The 19434-nt window shown below is 40.0% G+C and overlaps 1 protein-coding gene across 2 annotated transcripts in view; it reads right to left on the reverse strand.

Annotated features, from left to right (window-relative positions):
• TRPM7 (transient receptor potential cation channel subfamily M member 7) overlaps window positions 1-14015 on the reverse strand; it is a 64557-nt gene extending 50542 nt beyond the window's left edge. For both annotated transcript variants that reach the window (XM_070953694.1, XM_070953693.1), the window contains exon 1: window positions 13974-14015. In XM_070953694.1, coding sequence (XP_070809795.1) covers window positions 13974-13976 — 3 coding nt within the window. In that variant the 5' untranslated portion in view covers window positions 13977-14015. The remainder of the gene's footprint in view (window positions 1-13973) is intronic.
• Between the last annotated feature and the right edge of the window lie 5419 nt (window positions 14016-19434).

A 19434-nucleotide genomic window follows, 5' to 3' on the forward strand; every position in this document is an offset into this window, starting at 1 on the left:
CCCATTTCCAGCTCAGACCAATTTTGGTAAGGTAGGAAGTTTTCTCAGGAGGCTGGAACAGCCCTTCCCATACTAGAATAGGACATCTGGAAGTCAAATGATTTAGTACACTTCTACTTTCCATTGATAAAAACCAAAGATATTAATTAAATTAATATTAAATTGTTTATTGTGATAGTAGAATGCCTGAGTGATAAAATTGAATGCCATCTTGCAATTAGCGGTTTTATGGTAAGAATTTAGCATCCAATGGTTCAAATGAAAAGGGAGGTTTGATTATTTTGTGATGCAGAATCTTACTTTCCTGAGATCCCTTTTAATTAGGAAAACCTTTTCAAGGAACACTGCATGTAAAAGCTATCCTCAGTTGCTTGTGCGTTTAGAAATAATCTAAGAAAACCTGATTTTATTTTTTTAAAAATAACGTAAATCTCGAACTTTTTAAAAAATATATAGATTCCAAATCACTTGTATTTTTAAATATATACATATTCCAAAATCAGTTGCATTTTAAAAATATACATATTCCAAATCGGTTGTATTTTGAAAACAATTTTGTTTCGTTTGGGACCACAGAAAAGAGCAAAAGGATAAACATCAAGTTATGTATTTCCTACGGTTGTTTAAACATCTAGGCTCCAACAAACCCCAACAGACGCCTCACTCCTGGGCTGTCATTGCAAATGTAAGGTTACCTATTCCTATAATTACTAAGTCTTAAGCAGGACAAAGAAGTACCAGCTAGCTAGCTCCTGTACCAAGCTATATTTAAAGCTATCTTCCAAACAGCAAGATCCAAGAAGTTACTAAAATATGATTTGCAGAGTCAGATACACGATTTCAAGAGAAGCGATAGCACGTAGACTTATATACCGCTTCACAGTGCTTTACATTCCCCTCTAAGCAGTTTACAGAGTCAGCATCTTGCCCCCAACAATTTGGCTCCTCATTTTACCGACCTCGGAAGGATGGAAGGCTGAGTCAACCTTCAGCCAGTCAGGATCGAACTGCCGAACTGCTGGCAGTCAAGAAAAGTAGCCTGCAGTACTGCATTCTATCCACTGCACCACCACTGCTCTTAGTAAGAATTCTTATTAATCATGAAATCTAAAGAAGACAGAAGTTAGGAGATAAAAATGAGTTTATATCAAGCATAACCTGAAGCAACTGCTCTAATCTGGCTTGTTTCGGAGGTAAGAGTAATCAAATAATTTAGGAACTTTCATCCAATTTTTTAGCATTATATCCAAGTTAGGATTTTTGGTTTATTCCTCTACAGGTAGCCCTCAGCTTAGTTTAATTCAAAGTTACAATGGCACTGAAAAAATGCCGACTTATGACCGTTTTTCAGAGTTACAAACTTTGCAGCATCCCCATGGTCATGTGATCAAAATTCAGACGCCTGGCAACTGGTTCATATTTATGACAGCTGCTGTGCCCCAAGGCCACGTGATCTCCTTTTGCGACCTTCCAAGTCCATGGAGGAAGCCAGGTTCACTTAACGAAGTGGTTACTAACTTATCAACTGCAGTGATTAACTTAAAAACTGTGCGGGGGGAGGGGAGGGGGGAAAGGTCGTAAAACGGGGCAAACCTCACTTAACCACAGAAATTTTGGGCTCCGCTGTGGTCGTTAAGTCGAGGACTACCTGTATTATCAACTGTAAAAAAAAAAAAAATGTAGAAGCTTTTGCAAAGGAGAATTAGTAGAAGAGAAACCAGTCAGGAATCCAATTTAGAACGATCGCTTGCTTAATCAGTAATGCCACCAGGAGCCAAACAAGAGCAACTGCTTATCTATGTCAAAACACCTGCTCGTTCTAAAGAATTCAGGGTTTATGAAAGTGTGTCTGAAGTTGTCCATAAGAAAACGTAGATGGATTCTCAGGTGCAAAATAAGGAATATAAACTACCGTATTTTTCGGACTATAAGACGCACCAGTGTATAAGACGCACCAAGATTTCGAAGAGGTAAGTAAGGAAAAAAAATTTTTTTGCCCTCCCCAGCCCCCAGGAGCACTCTGCAGGCCTCCCAAACCCTCTGCATACCCCGTTTTTCGCAAAAATGGAACGAGCGGGGTGGGGCTTCAGAAGGCCAAAAATGGCTGTATTCGGTGTATAAGACACACCAACATTTCCACCCTCTTTTAGGGGGAGAAAAAGTGTGATAATCCACTTGTAGAGACTGGTGAGTCATTGTTAGGAGACTTGCTCATCCTGGAGACTTGCTAAACATCCATTTCCTTGTGGACCAATATTGAATAGTCCTCAACTTACAACAGTTGGTTTAGTGACCGTTTCAAGTAACAACGGCACTGAAAAAAGCGACTTGTGACTGTTTTTCACACTTACGATGGTGGCAGCATCCCCGTGGTCACGTGATTACAAATTCAGACACTTGGCAACGGACTCCTATTTATGACGGTTGCAGCGTCCCAGGGTCATGGGATCGCCTTTTGTGACCTCCTGACAAGTAAAGTCAACGGATTCACTGAACGACTGTGTTATTATCTTAACAACGGCAGTGATTTGCTTGACAACTGTGGCAAGAAAGGTTGTAAAATGGGGCAAAACTCAATTAACAACTGTCCGCTTAGCTAGCAACTGAAAATTTGGGCTCCATTGTGGTCGTAAATCGAGGACTACCTGCATTAAGCAAGGCCAGATTGCTTCCAGTCTAGAAAATACATTTTCTCCATGCTTTCATTTGCTACAGGCCTTTAAGATGTGGAAGTAACCAAAATACCCATATTTTTCAAAACACAGAAAATGAAAAGGCTCCCTTCTGAGCTACCAAAGGTGTCCCTGCGTGCAAATCTCTATAATTCCAAACCTAAATAAGGAAGTGTTTAAAACCGGCTGCTCCTTAACATGCTTACCACTTAAGACAGAGAGCTATGTTATTATTGCTCAGAAGCACTTATCTTTTATTATGATGATGCATTAAAAAGCACATGCATAAACACTGAAACACATTTTTTTTTTTCTTAAGAATTCAGTCGTGATGATAACTATGGAAGAAGGAGTCTTTGCATTCGGCCATAAATCTCAATAAGGCAGGAGTGTCAAACTCGATTTCATTGAATTTAACACTCCTGCTATAAAGAGAGAGGAATTTTTCTCACTTTTCTGGCATCAGAACAAGAAGTTGATCGTGACATAGTAAGTGGTATGCCAAAGAAACAAACCCCATGGACTTAAATATAGAGGCTGATTTGATAGTGTAATGACAATTGATCTCCTCCAACATCATTGATTGAAATGTTCCAAAATGTTAGTATATCTCATTTGCACAAGTTGGTTAAATTGCATGAATCAGCACTCCGCTAGCCAAACAGCCAAAGATACACATTACTGAAGGAGTATAAATTCTCTCTTCTACAACTTGGGAAGGCAACATTTGCAGACGATTAAATAAATAAATACAGAGGTCTCTCTATATTGTATCCATCTTCCAAAATAGATAATATAAAAACTTGGCGAGTTACCAAAAATATCCACTGCCTAACAAATATTTTGGTTTGTAAAAGAATGGCGCTCATCGTTCAGGATAGATATGTAAGCATAATTAAAAGAAAATAATCAGTTTTAATCTTTTAATTCTAGACTTTACCCACTATAATTTCTTTTCAAATAGAATAATCCCCACTGGGGCCACTTTTAAGCGTGTTTTTTTCCCTTGCAACTACTCTGAGAATGTAACGATCTTCGTAAGATGCTTTATGATCTCCAATAATATAAATTGTTTTCCCAAGCCAGAAGCAATCTTTAGAAATCTCCTGACTTATAAACTCAACAGGTTTAAAAGTTGCGTCATTCTTTGCTTTGGTCCTTTCAATCATTTTTGTCTAGTAGCGTTACACCGAATCAAATATAGGTAGTCCTCGATTTACTGACTGTTTGAAGTTACAACGGCACTGAAAAAAGTGACTTATGACCATTTTTCTCACTTACGACCATTGTGGCATCTCCATGGTCATGTGATTTGCATTCGGATGCTTGACAACTGACTCACATTTATGACGGTTGCCATGTCATGGAGTCACGTGATCCCCTTTTGCAACCTTCCAGATTCACTTAATAACCATGTTACTAATTTAACAACTGGGGCGATTCACTTAACAAATGTGACAAGGAAAGTCGTAAAATGGGGCAAAACTCACTTAACAAATTTCTCACTTAGCGACACAAATTTTAGGCTCAATTGTGGTCGTAGGTTGAGGACTACTATATGGCAATTCCTCTGAATTTTGGTTTTGATGAAAACTGTAAAAGCATCTGCTATCTGTGCTAAATTAAAACGAACAGCAATGGAATCTTTCAATAGTTCCACATATTTCCAAATTATCACAGACATTACACCTAATCTCAGCTTGGAAGAAACAACAGTAGTAGAGATAAAATATATTCCTTTTCCATCTCCCTGGGTAGTTAAGACTGTTGCATGCTAAACTCTCACCTATAAAAATTAGACAACATTAGTTGTCTAATTAGACATTACTAACCGAGTGGAAGCATTACATTTTATTACCCAAATACTTTAATATGTATCAAAGTTCAGTGAGTTCAAATCCTGATCTCTTAGATGAGGCTTATCTCTTAACCTGACACCTTTATAAGATTTTTTTCTGGATAAAATAGATACGGTTGCAGTGTCCATATGTTTGTTTTTGTTTGTGTATATATTTTTTCTTTTTTGTGTGTGTGTCTTTTTTTTGTGCATTATGTTTCTTTTTGTACTGTGTATTTTAATTTTTGGAAATTTAATAAATATTATTTTCTTTACAAAAGAAATTGAGTTTGAACACCCTTGGGCTACATGGTAGAGGTAGAGGAGGAAGTAGCATGTGTCCTCTCTTCTTAGGCTTAATGTCCCCGAGAGAAGCCAGCTGGCCTGTATATTGGTTGCCATTGGCCAATAGCCTTGGTAGTACAGTGGTCTAAAGCACCCTGTTATTAAGACCAGCTGCCTGCAATTACTGCAGGTTCAAATCTCGCCAGGCTCAAGGTTGACTCAGCCTTCCATCCTTTCTAAGGTAGGTAAATTGAGGACCCAGTTTGTGGGGACAATAAGATGACTTTGTAAAAATATACAAAAGGATGAAGGCTATTGCTTAGCGCATTGTAAGCCGCCCTGAGTCTCCAGAGAAGGGCGGCATATAAATCAAATTAAAAAAAAAAAAAATAGCAGCCAGATTGCCTGACGTTTCTGTCTTCCAACCATTACTCCCACTATTTATTTTTTTTTTGAACCAATGCAGGTGGTGGTCTATCCTTGTATGACTAACCGAATACTCTATGTATTTCCAAAACGTTCCCGTATCTTATTTGGAGGAAGGGTGTGTATTTGAATCATATTCAGAAGCGACGCAAGTCTCGAGATGCGCTCACTGCCTTTAAGGAAATTCTCACAGGCAACAACAGAATATACAAATTTACAAAATATACAAATTATCAAGGTAATTTGGCTGGGGCGGGGGAGCTTTGAATTCCCAAGCTTTTAGACAAGGCAAAAAGGTGAAACCGTTGAGGAGAGAGGTTATGGGGTGGATGCCAAATTTACACTTCTGACTGCCAAGTTTTTTTTATTCCCCCCCACCCACTCCCCCTTATTATCTTGCCTGAACTATCAGATCAGAGCACAGCCAGCGAGCATATTTGGAACATGCCTCTCGGATTACTTCATACGTATCCTTTACTTGCCTCTGGGTATGCACGCCTAGAAACTGTTCCTTAGCTGCCCAGTGAGAAAGACGCTTAGTGACTCAAGGCACCAGAAAGCTAAGAGTGTGGAACTGGGTTGCTAACGTTGAGTTTTGGATTGCGGGTAGTCCTTGGCTTACAATGGTTCGTTTAGTGACCGTTCAAAGTTACAACAAATACAAGATTTAGAAAGAGAGAGAGAGAGAGAGAGAGAAGGGGAGAGAGAGAGAGGCTGCTAAATTCTGGAACAGTCTCCAGTGGCAATTGGTTGCTTTTTGCAAATGAAGCTCCTGTTTTAAACATGAGAGCGAAGCCATCATCCCTCAAATACAGATTCTGCCTTGCTTGTCTGTCTTTTGTATTTCATGCAATAGGGCCATGATGGCGAACCTATGGCACACGTGCCAAAGGTGGCACGCAGAGCCCTCTCTGTGGGCATGCGCGCCGTCGCCAGCTGGTCTTTGTGGGCACCGAAAAATGGCCTGAAACCGTCCCAAAAACTGGCCTGAAACCGTCCCAAAAACTGGCCTGAAAACAGCCCAAAAACTGGCCTGAAACCGTCCCAAAAACTGGCCTGAAACCGTCCCAAAAACTGGCCTGAAACCGTCCCAAAAAATGGCCTGAAAACGGCCCGAAAATCGCCCCAAATCCTGCCAAAAACCAGGCATGCGCACGCCGGCCACCTGATCTTTAGGTTTCCAGTGCTCTGGCGCACGCAAAGCCCAGCTGGCCGGCACACGCATGCACACTGGCCAGCTGGTTTTGGGGTTTCCGCCATTCTGGCGCGCCCACATGCACATGCATGCACTCGCGTTCCAGTTTGGGCACTCAGTGCCGAAAAGGTCCGCCATCATGGCAATAGGGCTACTCGCCAATTTCAGGAGGCCACCAGCAAATGATTTCCAATTATGAGTTTAGATCACAGTGGCAAATAAACTTCAGAGATCCAAGTCTACCTCAGTTCAGGAGAAGAATCCCAACTAAAGTACAGGACAATCCTCAATTTGCAACCCATTCATTTAGTGACCGTTTGATTTTACAATGGCACTGAAAAAAAAGGAATTTATGGCTGTTTTTCAGACTTCTTCACAGTTGCAGCATTCCCCTGGTCAAGTGAGCAAAATCCAGCCACTTGGCAAGTGGCTCACATTTATGATGGCTGCCGTGTCCTTGGGGGGGGGGGTGTCATGTGATCCCCTTTTGCGACCTTCGGACCAGCAAAGTCGACAAGGGGGAAACCAGATTCACTTAACAACCAGGTTAGTGGCTTAACAACTGCAGAGATTCACTTAACAACTGTGGGGCAAAAGGTCGTAAAATGGGACCAAACTCACTTCACAAATGTCTCTCTCAGCAACAGAAATTTGGGGCTCAATTGTGGACGTAAGTCGAGGACTATCTGTACTGTGGTTAAAGCTAAGCCAACAAAAGGAAGGAGTGGAAATCTTTAACTACAGTGAGGCGGGTCACAGGGGACCACATTATGCCTGGAAAAGATTTAATTCTACAATGGTATAAAAGAGCAAAGTTGAACTCAGAAAACGTACATTTTGGATCTGCCCTCTAAACAGTTCTAAAGCCAGAAGTATTTAAATATAGCAGGAGGCATTGTGTATTAATAAAAAAATATCCACAGATAAAAAGAAGAAAAAATCTTTATACACTCCCATTGGAATAACTAAGCTTTGTTCTTAATTCTAATATCTAGTGTTATTCCAAAAGATGCATGATTCATCATATAGAAATGGCAGGACGAAGACTCGTTGAAACTTGATATATTCAGAATAATGCCTCTTAACTGGTTTGCCCCAATAAAAGCTTCCAGAAATTTGCATCTATCCTAACAAAAATGCATTGTGCCTTAAAGAGATCAACAAATCGAATCCAACAAAAATTAAAAGGGATACAACGCATATCCTTTAGTCAAAAATAAGAGGGAAATACAGCTGTAGTTATAACGCACAAATTAAACTTACAAGAAGGCAAATATAATCAAACAATAAAAAAGACAAAATGCTTATAACCAACAGGATTTTCATGAGTTAAGGCAAAGATGCATGGTAAGTATATTTATAATTATCTCACAAAAGCCTTGATATGGGGGGGGGGGGGAGAGAGAGAATTACTACAGTATTTCTGTTTAGATGTGAACATACTGCAGGAGGAATCTAAGGGAGACCTCTGAGGTGTCACTTTACCTACAAAGGGTGTGGTGCTGATCACATTACTAAAAACCTCTGACTATGATTTGTAGTAACATCAGAGTAAACTTGGTAACCTTTGCTAGAAGGAAAGATCAATGGAACACTCAGTTCCGAGGGCTGATTTAAGAAGTATTAGCAATCCTAGGGATCAAAGCAAATTCTAGCCTTCTAGCCTCAACTTGTATATTTTATTCAAGATCTTCTGGAGTAAAAAAAATTGTGAAGAGAAAATACAGCTAGTCCTCAACTTACAACAGTTCTTTTAGTGAGTGTTCAAAGTTTTAACGGCACTGACAAAAGTGACTTATGACCATTTTTCACACTTACGACCATTTCCGCATCCCCATGGTCATGCAATCAAAATTCAGACCCATGGCAACTGACTCATATTTATGACAATCACGGTATCATGTGACCTTCTGACAAGCAAAGTAAATGAGGGAAGCCAGATTCATTTAGCAACCGTGTTACTGACTTAACAATTGCAGTGATTGACTTAACAACAGTGGCAGGAAAGGTCCTGAAATGGGGCAAAACTCATTTAACAACTTAGCAACAGAAATCTTGGGCGCAATTGTGGTCATAAGTCAAGGATTGCCTGTGAAGGAAATCAGAAATTGGAAGAGAATGGTTTCATGATGAAAATTGTGCCAGGGCAAACTTTTCCCCTGTAGCGTAGATATGCAACACACAAAGAGATTCTTTGCTTAATAGTACATACTAGAGACTGCTGGCTAGTCTGAACATTCTTAAAATTGAACTGCTTGCAGTGTGTTTTTTACACTTTTGATCAAATGTTCCTCTTTGCTCAACTCTCTTGCAAAAGGAGTTGCTCAACAAGGATATTTGATCTGAAAGGCAATAGCTGATTCTGGGAAAAATGCAAAACCCAATTTTCACTGCCAGCGTTCCTTATTAAATCTTTGTGTCTGACTAATAGATTAAAAAGATTATTATGAAGGAAAAATGAAGTTCTTACTCCACAGCCAAAGTAACTAGAAATTACAAAATTACAACATATTTAGATTGGTTTGGTTTGAGAGATAGATAAATAGCAAACAAAGCAGACAAAAATAGGTTCAAAGGGCTGTATGTAAAATTCTCTACTGCAAAAAAAAGTTCTTATTCTGCTTGGATCTATTTGATTAGGTCACAGAGACACCTATTTTCTACCTTGTGTCATATAACTGTACTATGTAAGAACTGAATATGCATACTGCTGAATCCAAATAACTCATGGAAGCTGACAAAATAACATTAAGGTACCCTTTGAAACAAATAACTTCCGATCGACTTGTCAAAAATAACTATTTTTTTTTTTACCAAAAGCAAAATGTGACTTCAATCCAATTCTCACTTAAAGTAAATCTAACTAAACACTCATAACCACTCAAAGGAAGGCACACTATGTTAAATACAGATCCTGCGACGCCAACTCTGAAGTCTATAGAAAATAATAGTGATCTATTTTCCCAAAGGGGTGGGGGAGCATTTTTGAGTCATATTGCAGTTGGCAAATCTATTGACATATTTTAGTAGGAACGTTTAGAAACCATTAACAATCATCGAAAGTGTAAGAATGTTACACTTCAGAATGTATCTGCTTAACTCTTTGTTTGGGGTGGTTGTTTTAAAATTCTACATACATTGTAATTCTTTTTTCTACACCTAAACAAGTGGTGACTCACTGCCAAACAAAAGAGAAAATTTAATGAGCTACCCCAATGTAAACTGTTAAGTACTGAAGCTAAAGCAATTGGCTATTTGAAGCCCAACAGCAACTATTCTACGCAAAAGGGTAGTTATAAAAACAATGAAAAAAAGATCTGCTGCTTGATATTTATAACGCAATCATCTACGCAACTGATGCATTAGTCATAGTTCTACAGATGCAGCTTCATTTATGGCATAGCTGCAGTGATGTAATAAGATAATGGTTCTCAGGATGGAATTTACTAATATATGTAATTGTACTTGATTGGCAATCTCTGATTTTTCTTTAATAAGATTTAAGGATATATTTAAGAAATCAGATTTCTATACTTCTCTTTTACATCTTTCATTATTCAAGATTAAGAACGGTAGTGTTCAGCTTAACACAACCCTATTATCTGAATCTTTCTGACTCCCCAGATGTTAGTTCTAACTAAGCATATTTTTTTCAATTTTCAAAACGTATTGATGAAGTACCAATAAAAAAAAATGAGTAGATAAAAATAGCATAGTGTATATTTGTCATGTCTTAAACCGCAGCATAAAGACACTGAATATTTATATAGCTCAAAGGTAGGTTTTATAACACAAAATTGTGCTGAACATATTCATAAACTCATCTTAGCATCAGGGAAACTAATGGGCTTCAGGAACAATTTGAATTAAGAAGGGTAATAGTTGGAGGATTTGTTCACCTCTCTCACACAAAGTGACAGCCCTCGGCTCACCATGCTTCAATTCAAAAGCTAACTCTGGTTAACACTTGTAGAGGAAATCTGTAGGGAATATCAGGATGTAGGATAAACAGGAAAGTAAAAAGGAACTGAAGAAAGAGAACAGCAAATCACTTCTGGTTTTTGGTCAAGAGAAGACAACCACCTCTTTCTAACTGTGGAAAACAAGGCACTGACAGATATAAAGAGATCTATAGTTAGCCAAAAGTGGTTATTCCCAAAATTATCTTTAAGATCAGCTTAAGCACTTTTCTTTTCCCTTGGAATATAAAGCCTCATATCTGCAGTCAACATAGTCTGTTATTAAGCATGTTTATTTTAAAAGCCTTCAGGGAAAAAGAATAATGGCGTGCCAGTAAAATGTGTTCAGATCACATTAGACAGTAAACTACCTGTTTATATTTCCACTTGCCTATTTTGCCCCATTTTGCAAACCAAGGGTTGCTTAACAAGGATTCACTGAACAAACCACTACTGGTTGGTTTTGCATCATCAACCTTAAACCACAATTTACCAATTGCAACAGTAAATCTCACACAAAAAAATTAAGGTAAACAAAATTAAACCTCATTATGACTTAGCATGGCATGGAAGTCTAAATGACATGTGGAATTTTCACATATTTTAAAGAATATAATTCCTTAAGAGCTTTCAAAATTAAACGTTCTATGCCTCTTTTAAAGGATTGTGGGGTTACCAGAACTGAAATAAATTTATCTCCGCTATTGTACTGTATGTCTTAAACTGTGTGAAGTAGGGGTGCAGTAATGAAGTTGGTGTATTCTTTTCTCTATAGCACCTCTTTTGTGTGGGTAAGTTTGAGGGAAATCTGAAGATTTGGATGCGACAAGGTCTCAAAGTTTTCCAATTGTCCTTTTTCTACAGAATCCTAAAATGACATTTGGAATGTACAATTTTGCGGTGCTACAGATCTGCCAGAGATCTCTTTTTGAGGTGAATTCTAGAATTGAGTATTTGCTGTTAGAACTGGGAGAATCTAATGATTCCTATACTCCTTACTAGCTAGCTATTTTGGAACTGGTATAGGCATATAGTAATTAAATCTGATTGTCTTTCATTTCTTTCGAACAAAACATTCAAGGTATTCTGTAGGGATAAGAAATACTGCCAAGAAACACTCAATTGTCTTTTTTGTATAAATCTTTCCACTATAAAATCAATAGAATACACAGAGGCAAGGTTAACAGTTACTTCAAATAAACTTTCCTATCCCTTACCGATAAATTATTTACTTCATGTGGGAAGGTTTGTTTATGAGAAGTTGGAGCTATCAAAATGGGTAAGATGTGGGTGTTGGCAGCTATAACAATAGTTGAAAAATAGATACAGCAAACAAATTCAACCAATCACATCCCACTAACAGCCGGACTAAGCCATGCCTTTGAAGCTCCCTTAAGCAGGAAGCTGAAAACGAGACAATTTTGAAAGCAGTGTCAGCTAGAAAATGACCTTAGCTTAAACACATTTGAAAGGGCATGTCAGCTAATTGAGCCTACAATCAACCAGCCTAGTCTGCCTCTTCAAAGTTCACTTCAGACGGAGAACATGGAGCAGGTCACCTGTCATTTGATGAAACTCATGCTTTCCGATATGCCACTCCAAAGCTGGACAGTTACTCAAGAACGTGGTAGGAGAAAATGTATTTAGCATCTATTCTGGGATGTAGTCTGTGATTCTTTCCTCCCCTCCCATGGGGAGGGGGAACAGTCCTTGATGAAAAAAGTACGATCATTAAACTTTTATTTATGAGGGTTACAAGGATGACTACCTACACTCCTTTTTCTAACACCATAAATTATTACCTATATGCAAAGAACTAAGTGAGAGAATTCTACCCCACTGGTCCAAAGTGAGAAGATTTCAAGGCATCCTGTAATTTCTTTAAACAGGCCCACCACATAGTCAGATGGGGTGGAAAATTAAGTCTAGAAGGCGGATAAACGTTTCACCCCAAACAGTAATACAAATTGTTCCATTTGAACTTAAGAGCGTGTGAATCCAGCCTATTGTAAGTTATTCCACAAATGACAGGACAAGCAAACTTTCAGTGAGCGTAATATGTGATCCGAATCAATGCTCTGAACACGTGCTAAAACTCAGCTCTCAGCCACATAAAAAAGGTTTCCGCTGGACACCCAAAACTTTCTCTGTTTCAAAATCTATCTCAATAAAGTCAAACTTCTGCCAAACCTGCCTTACAGAAAGAGGAAGACACTTCCAGGTTTATTTTAAGAGGCATTCCGTGAAGCCCTTATCATAAAATAAAACTTAGTGTAGCCCAGGGCTTAGATGACACAAGGGGCAGGATTAGATCAAGGAAGTTGTGTTTTGCATTGGGAATGTTCTGTTTTTTTTAAAAAAAGGGGGGGGTTTCTGAATTGTCAACATCAGAAAAACCTGGATATATTAGACCATTATACTTATACTTAGGTTTTATACTTAGATTAAAGGTAAACATTTCCCTCGCACATATGTGCTAGTCGTTCCTGACTCTAGGGGGCGGTGCTCATCTCAGTTTCAAAGCCGAAGAGCCAGCACTGTCCGAAGACGTCTCCGTGGTCATATGACTCAATGCCAAAGGCGGACGGAACGCTGTTACCTTCCCACCAAAGGTGGTCCCTATTTTTCTACTTGCATTTTTTTTACGTGCTTTCGAACTGCTAGGTTGGCAGAAGACGGGACAAATAACGGGAGCTCACTCCGTTATGCGGCACTAGGAATTCGAACCACTGAACTGCCGATCAGCGTCTTAGCCACTGAGCCACCGCATGCCTGTACTTAGATTAGGTCTACCTAATTAACCTGATTGGCATTCAGAAACTCCCCATCAGTTCCTCTGCCCCTTTTGTGATATAGATTACAAATTAAGTATAATTTCTAATGCATTTTACAATACATCGTGTTTGCAACTACCTACCCTCGACGTAGATGAGTAATAAGAGGAGGTAGGTTCAGAAAATGGAACTGAGCCCCCAAAATGTCTACTTATTGCCTTTAGTAATCTTAGTGGCATCCATAGAGGCACCTGCACACATCAAATTAAACCCTATTTTATGCAGGGAACCCCCATTTTCAAGGTTGGCACAGCCTGCCAAGCCCAATTCAAAAGCACGTGGTCAGTTTAAAAAAGGGGAGATTTTGTGCCTTGGGGAAAAAAAAGGGGGGGGCTGCTCTTCCATAGCTACCTTTCCAAAGTAAGGAGGAGCAAAAACCTTAATAGATTTGTTATTTATTGGTGCATTTACATAGCAAAAGATTCTTCCCTTATTTTTTGTTTTTTTTTCTAATTAGAGCCGCGTTAACAGATCCCGATGCATCCCATTTCCCCTCAGCGACCCCAACCCTCCTCTCCCTTCCTGCAGGTGTTGGGACTACAGTTCCCATGTGGCGGCCAATTCATGGGACAGGCAGTCCGAGGGGAGGGGAGGGAGGGAGGAAGGCAAGATGGGCAAACGCGGCGGCGTGCACGCCCAGGCGCCCTTCCCACGTTTCCCCCCCTTTCCCTAAACACGAGTCTCCTCAATTTCACCCCACCCCACGCCCAGCCCGGTGGCGGCTGCGGATCGAGGCCGGGCTGGAGGCCTCGGGCCAGGCCTCACCATCCTCCTCAGGGGCGGCGGGCGGCGGCGGCGGCGGCGGGGCTGTCTGGTGGCCGGCGGCTCTGGCTCTGCTCACGCCGGGCGGCTCCGGCTCGAGGTTCGGCTGCGGAGCCTGTCTCCATCTATGGGCGCCGAGCCCGGCAGCGGCGCGAGGCCGAAGCGGCCGGGCGAAGCGGAGGAGACGGCCGGGGACAGCGGCGGCGGCGGCGGCGTCTCCCCGCCAGAAGGCCGCCGCCGTGGCGGGAGGCTGCGGAGGGGGCGGCCGCCGAGGCAGCGGGCACGGCTCGCGGCAGGCTCCGGCTGGGGCTCCAGAGCGGCGGCAGAGGCGGCGGCAGCGGCAGCGGCGAGGGCAGGAGCGGCCTGGTGGCTCCTTCTCATAATTGTGCGACTGGGCCGGCAGCGGCGGCGGCAGCAGCAGCGCCGCGGCCTGGCGCGTCAGCTCGCGCCGCCCTCCGCCCGCCCTCCCGCCGCCGCCGCCGCCGCTGAGGGGAGGCCCGGCTGAGGTGTTTGTTGGGGTGGCTCTTGTATAGCGGGGTTTGTGTGAGGGGGGGGTTGCGTTGCTTTACACACGCGGGTGTGTCAGGCACACGCACACGCGTCTGTGTGTTCACACACACACCAGACACGCGCACGCAGGGCACCAGCCCCGCACACGTGCCCACAGGCACACGCACACTGGCGTCCGCGGGGCTGTCTCGTTTCTCACATGCACACATACACACCTCCTGCACCCGCTGTGTGTGTGTGTGAAAGGCCATAGGGATATGTTTGTCTCACAGGGTATTTGTTCAGGCAGCCCCCATCGTTCCTACTCAGACACGCGTGTGTAGAATGAAAACACACACACACACACGTGTATGTCCATCTGTCCATCTACACACACAGACACACCTGTGTAGAATATTAAACATTTGCCTGCCTATCTATCTATCTATCTATCTATCTATCTATCTATCTATCTATCTATCTATCTATCTATCTCTATCATCTACCTATCTATCTATCTATCTATCTATATCTATCATCTACCTATCTATCATCTATCTATCTCCTACCTACCTACGTCTCTCTCTGTATCTATCCATCATCCATCCATCCTTCCTTCCTTCCTTCCATCCATCCATCTATCCGACCCAGCCAGCCAGCCAGCCATCTACACAGACATACATACATACCCTGTTTTCCCCAAAATAAGACATCCTCTGATAATATGTCTGCATCTCTGATTCTTATGAATAGACTCGTACGTATTTGCCATCTTGAGTGGATTTTGATTGTTTTTGAGATTTTAAAATGCCTTTCTTGTCACTTTTGAAATGGCTTTATATTTGTTCAATTTTCACATTATGGAATTTTAATTTTTGCCTTGTATGTGGTTGTTTTTCATTTGGGTTCCCCCCCCCCCCGTTTTGTATCTTTTGTAGAAGTGCATTTTCAAAACATGGAAGCCAGACATAAACAAGGATGAGTTACAAATTATCAAACCTTTCTCCCATTCTCAAGAACAGCGATGTGGTTGAAAAGAAGGTTTTTAGTGGAAAAGCAAGTTGTAAATATGTTCAGATAAAAACAAATAAGGATGTAGCAATAGCTTTGTAACTTTTCTGTTCTATCAAGCCCACCCGATCCTTTCAAATGTTCAGCTGTCATTCACCAGTAAACAGTTCACTTTCAATCCTCATCTGTACATGTTCTTATACTAAACAGGTTACCATTTATTCAAACTAAAGTTGCTGGAGGGAATAAGATGCTATCACTTCACAAGCTCTCTTGTTGATGAATTTTTACTTCGCATTACTTAACACTTGCCTTATAATCCAAATAATGAAGACAATATACCTTGGGGGTTATTGGAACAGAGGTGTGTTTTCAGTGCTTGAAGCCTCTCTGTAGGACGGCTTCTATAATAATATGTATTTATTGTGTTTATATTCTGGAGTAGGTATCTGTGAATATTGAAGTGAGACAGGTAAAACTGAAGACAAGTGTTGCCTAAAGACAGAAAGAATGAAACCACCTTACAAAGACAGTTCTTTTGTAATCTTTCTTCCTCTGCTCTTCATATAACTAGCAAGAAATGACAGTGTGACCTCAAGATATAAGGCTAAGTCTAACATTTTACTTATCCTCTCAGCTGTTATAATTACTATCAACTTGGCATATCACTTTTGTAAATACAATTATCATAAAACGCCACTGTCTTAACGTCACCTTTATCTGCACTCCAGTTTAACAGTTGCAATACTAAACTATACCCTCCATATTATAATCAACTTGTAGTTATAATAGTACGTGCAAGCTGTCTTTTGCACACTGTCATCTTTTCAGTTTTATTATTGATTTCTGTGCAAGTTGATCCTTAAGCTTGTAAACTAGCGATCCTATAAACATGGAAAATTGAGAGAATTTTGTTGTGGTTTTCTGTGCAAAACGCATTAGCATTTGGTTGCTGTTTTAACAATAGTACACAAAGAAAGGTTAGGCATCTGCGAAGAATCGTGTCAGCGTTTAAATATAATATTAATATATTCTTGGTTTTAGAATTATTGCAAAGCTTGGGATGGCCAACATTCTGATAAATAAGGCCACTCCATATGGTTGAAGGCACAAATATCACAATAAATGAGAACATCAGAATTTTCAACATCAGTAAAAAAGATGCGATAGATGTTGACAGGTGGAAGTGTTATTGAACATCAGCATTCCTCTTCCAAAGTTTCAATTCACCCACCCACTTTGGACTAGGACTAGATAAACGAATTGTAGAACAAGCACTTTTATTTATATTTTTTAAAAAATAAATTGCAAAGGAATCTAGGACAAAGATGCCTTGCGGAACAGCAAGGAAGTCCCTCATAAGGAAAAGTCAGTAGAGAAAGGATTTATGAAAGGTTCATAAATACGAACCAGTTGCAGAGCGTCCAAATTTTGATCACGTGACCATGGGAATGCTGCAAGGGTCATAAGTGTGAAACATGATCATAAGTCGCCTTTTTCAGTGTCGTAACTTTGAACGGTCACTAAACAAATGGTTACAAGTCAACGACTACCTGGTTGTAGGAGCACAAAAGCTCTGGAATAGCATATATTACTATTCCTGCAAAAACAATACTGTGTAAAGGATCATTTGGGTCTCAGCCAAGGTGCCCTAAGGCTGACTACCTCTTATCTTGTGGCTCCATAGCTCACCAAACCTGCCTGAACTTGTTCTTGTAGCCAAGAAATGTAAATATGCTACAGGTACAAGGGGCAGTTTGGCCAGAGGCAGAAGGAATGTTTCGTACAACATATGGAACAATGAATATTGAAAATTCAAGGCAGCTTCCAATATAGAAGATAAAAAGGTACAATGGATTAAAATTACTAATTACTAAGTGTAATTACTAATTACACTTAGTAATTACTAATTACTAAGGGACGTGGTGGCTCAGTGGGTAAGACGCTGAGCTTGTCAATCGAAAGGTCGGCAGTTCAGTGGTTTGAATCCCTAGTGCCGCGTAATGGGGAGAGCTCCCGTTACTTGTCCCAGCTTCTGCCAACCTAGCAGTTCAAAAGCATATAAAAAATGCAAGTAGAAAAATAGGGACCATTTTGGTGGGAAGGTAATAGTGTTCCGTGCGCCTTTGGCGTTGAGGCCACATGACCACGGAGACGCCTTCGGACAACGCTGGCTCTTCGGCTTTGAAACGGAGATGAGCACCGCTCCCTAGAGTCAGGAACAACTAGCACATATGTGCGAGGGGAATCTTTATCTTTAAGTGTATAAAAATCAAATCTTGAAAGGCGAATTCAAACAGACAAAAAAAAAAAATATAAGTAAAGGTTCCCCTAGCATCTTCCAAGATACATCTTTAAAATCTGAGAAGGCATAAACTTTTTTTTTTTAGTTTTTTTCCCTGGAAAGCAAATGGAGATGATTAACCACCATATTGATGTCATACAAAGGCTATGTTTAATGTGTAAACCAGACAGGAAATAAAACAATACTTAAAATTATTGCTGAAAGTTTATTTGATATAAAATGTTTTTCCAAACATGTTTTATAATAATCTTAGAAAACAAAAATATACAATGTTTCAGAAATAAAGCAGCAAAGAAAGTGATTATCAGACTGGATTATTGTTCTAGCAGGACTATGATAAATGTTATTCTTATTACTAAGGCTGTTAAAATGAAAATGGACAACTGAATTTTTAACCACTTTTTAGCAGATGTCAAACGTGGCCCCAGCACGCTATTCAGTAGCCAATTGTTAAAAGCACCCAATTTTAAATAAATTGTTAAATAGTCCATACAGACACTGTTAATTTAACATTTCAAAATGAGAAGCTTGAAACATTTGTCATAATTTGAATCATACTTATTCTACTCTCTGTCTCAAAAAAGCAAATGCATGTTCAGTGGACAACTGTATATAATTTGTCAATTCTATTCCTTACAAATGTAACTCAGTGAACTTAGACATTAAACAAGATTAAATTTGACATTTCTCTATGAATTAAATTTATTGAACGTTAAAAAGAAATCCGAAGTAGCAAACAATATAATGTAAAAAAATAGACGAAAGCAATTCAAAAAGTCTTATTCATTTCCTCGCCATCTTTTACTCTTCCCAAACCCAGCAAAATTAAAACTCAGACTAACCTTTTATCTACAATTTAAGCTTGCATCTGTCTCATCAAAAGACATTTTAAGAGCAAAGGATCTCTTTTCTATCCATCATGCAAATATAAGTTTCAGGTTCCCTTGATTTATTACAACCGGTGTTAAAACGAGAAGTCTGTTTTAATTCATGTTGACTAAAGAATATTTAAAAAGAATGAAGAAAAAAGAAAGATGGATCATGTTGGGGACAGGATAAGAAACCTTGGTATTTATCGTTTCAAGTTTCTTAAGTCTGTAAACCTGATGATCGGACACCTGCTCTGCAGCCTTGACTGTTTTAAATGTGTCCCATATGATCAGTAAGCCTTTTGACAGAAAGGGCTTGGGTAATAATTAAATAAAGCTTCATCAATTATGACTGAAAAGAAAACAGGAAATATCCCAGCTGTATGCTTCCTGTCCCTTACAAGAAGACCCCAATAGTATATCAAGAAAATGTAGGCCATTTTTTCATTTCTGTATTCTGCTCAACAGTGAATGGAAACTCTTCCATCAAATGGTCCAGGAAAGTCCCTGAACCTATTATCTGATATACGGATGAAGGAATTGTAGCTATGGTACAATCTATTCTACCCTTCATTGCCTACACCTTGGGGCATGGCAGGGAAGTTCTCATGAAGACCACCTTCTTCATGGATGTGTCACCTCAAATCAAAAGCCCACACAAAATCAATATTTTAAATTGCTATAAGACAGTGTCTACAACAGAGGTCTTCAAACTTGGCAGCTTTAAGACTTGTGGACTTCAACTCCCTGAATTCTGGGAGTTGAAGTCCACAAGTCTTAAAGCTGCCAA

The sequence above is a fragment of the Pituophis catenifer genome, unplaced genomic scaffold, assembly GCF_029215685.1.
Source record: "Pituophis catenifer annectens isolate HBS135680 unplaced genomic scaffold, rPitCat1.0.hap2 SCAF_14, whole genome shotgun sequence".
Taxonomy (NCBI): Eukaryota; Metazoa; Chordata; class Lepidosauria; order Squamata; family Colubridae; genus Pituophis; species Pituophis catenifer.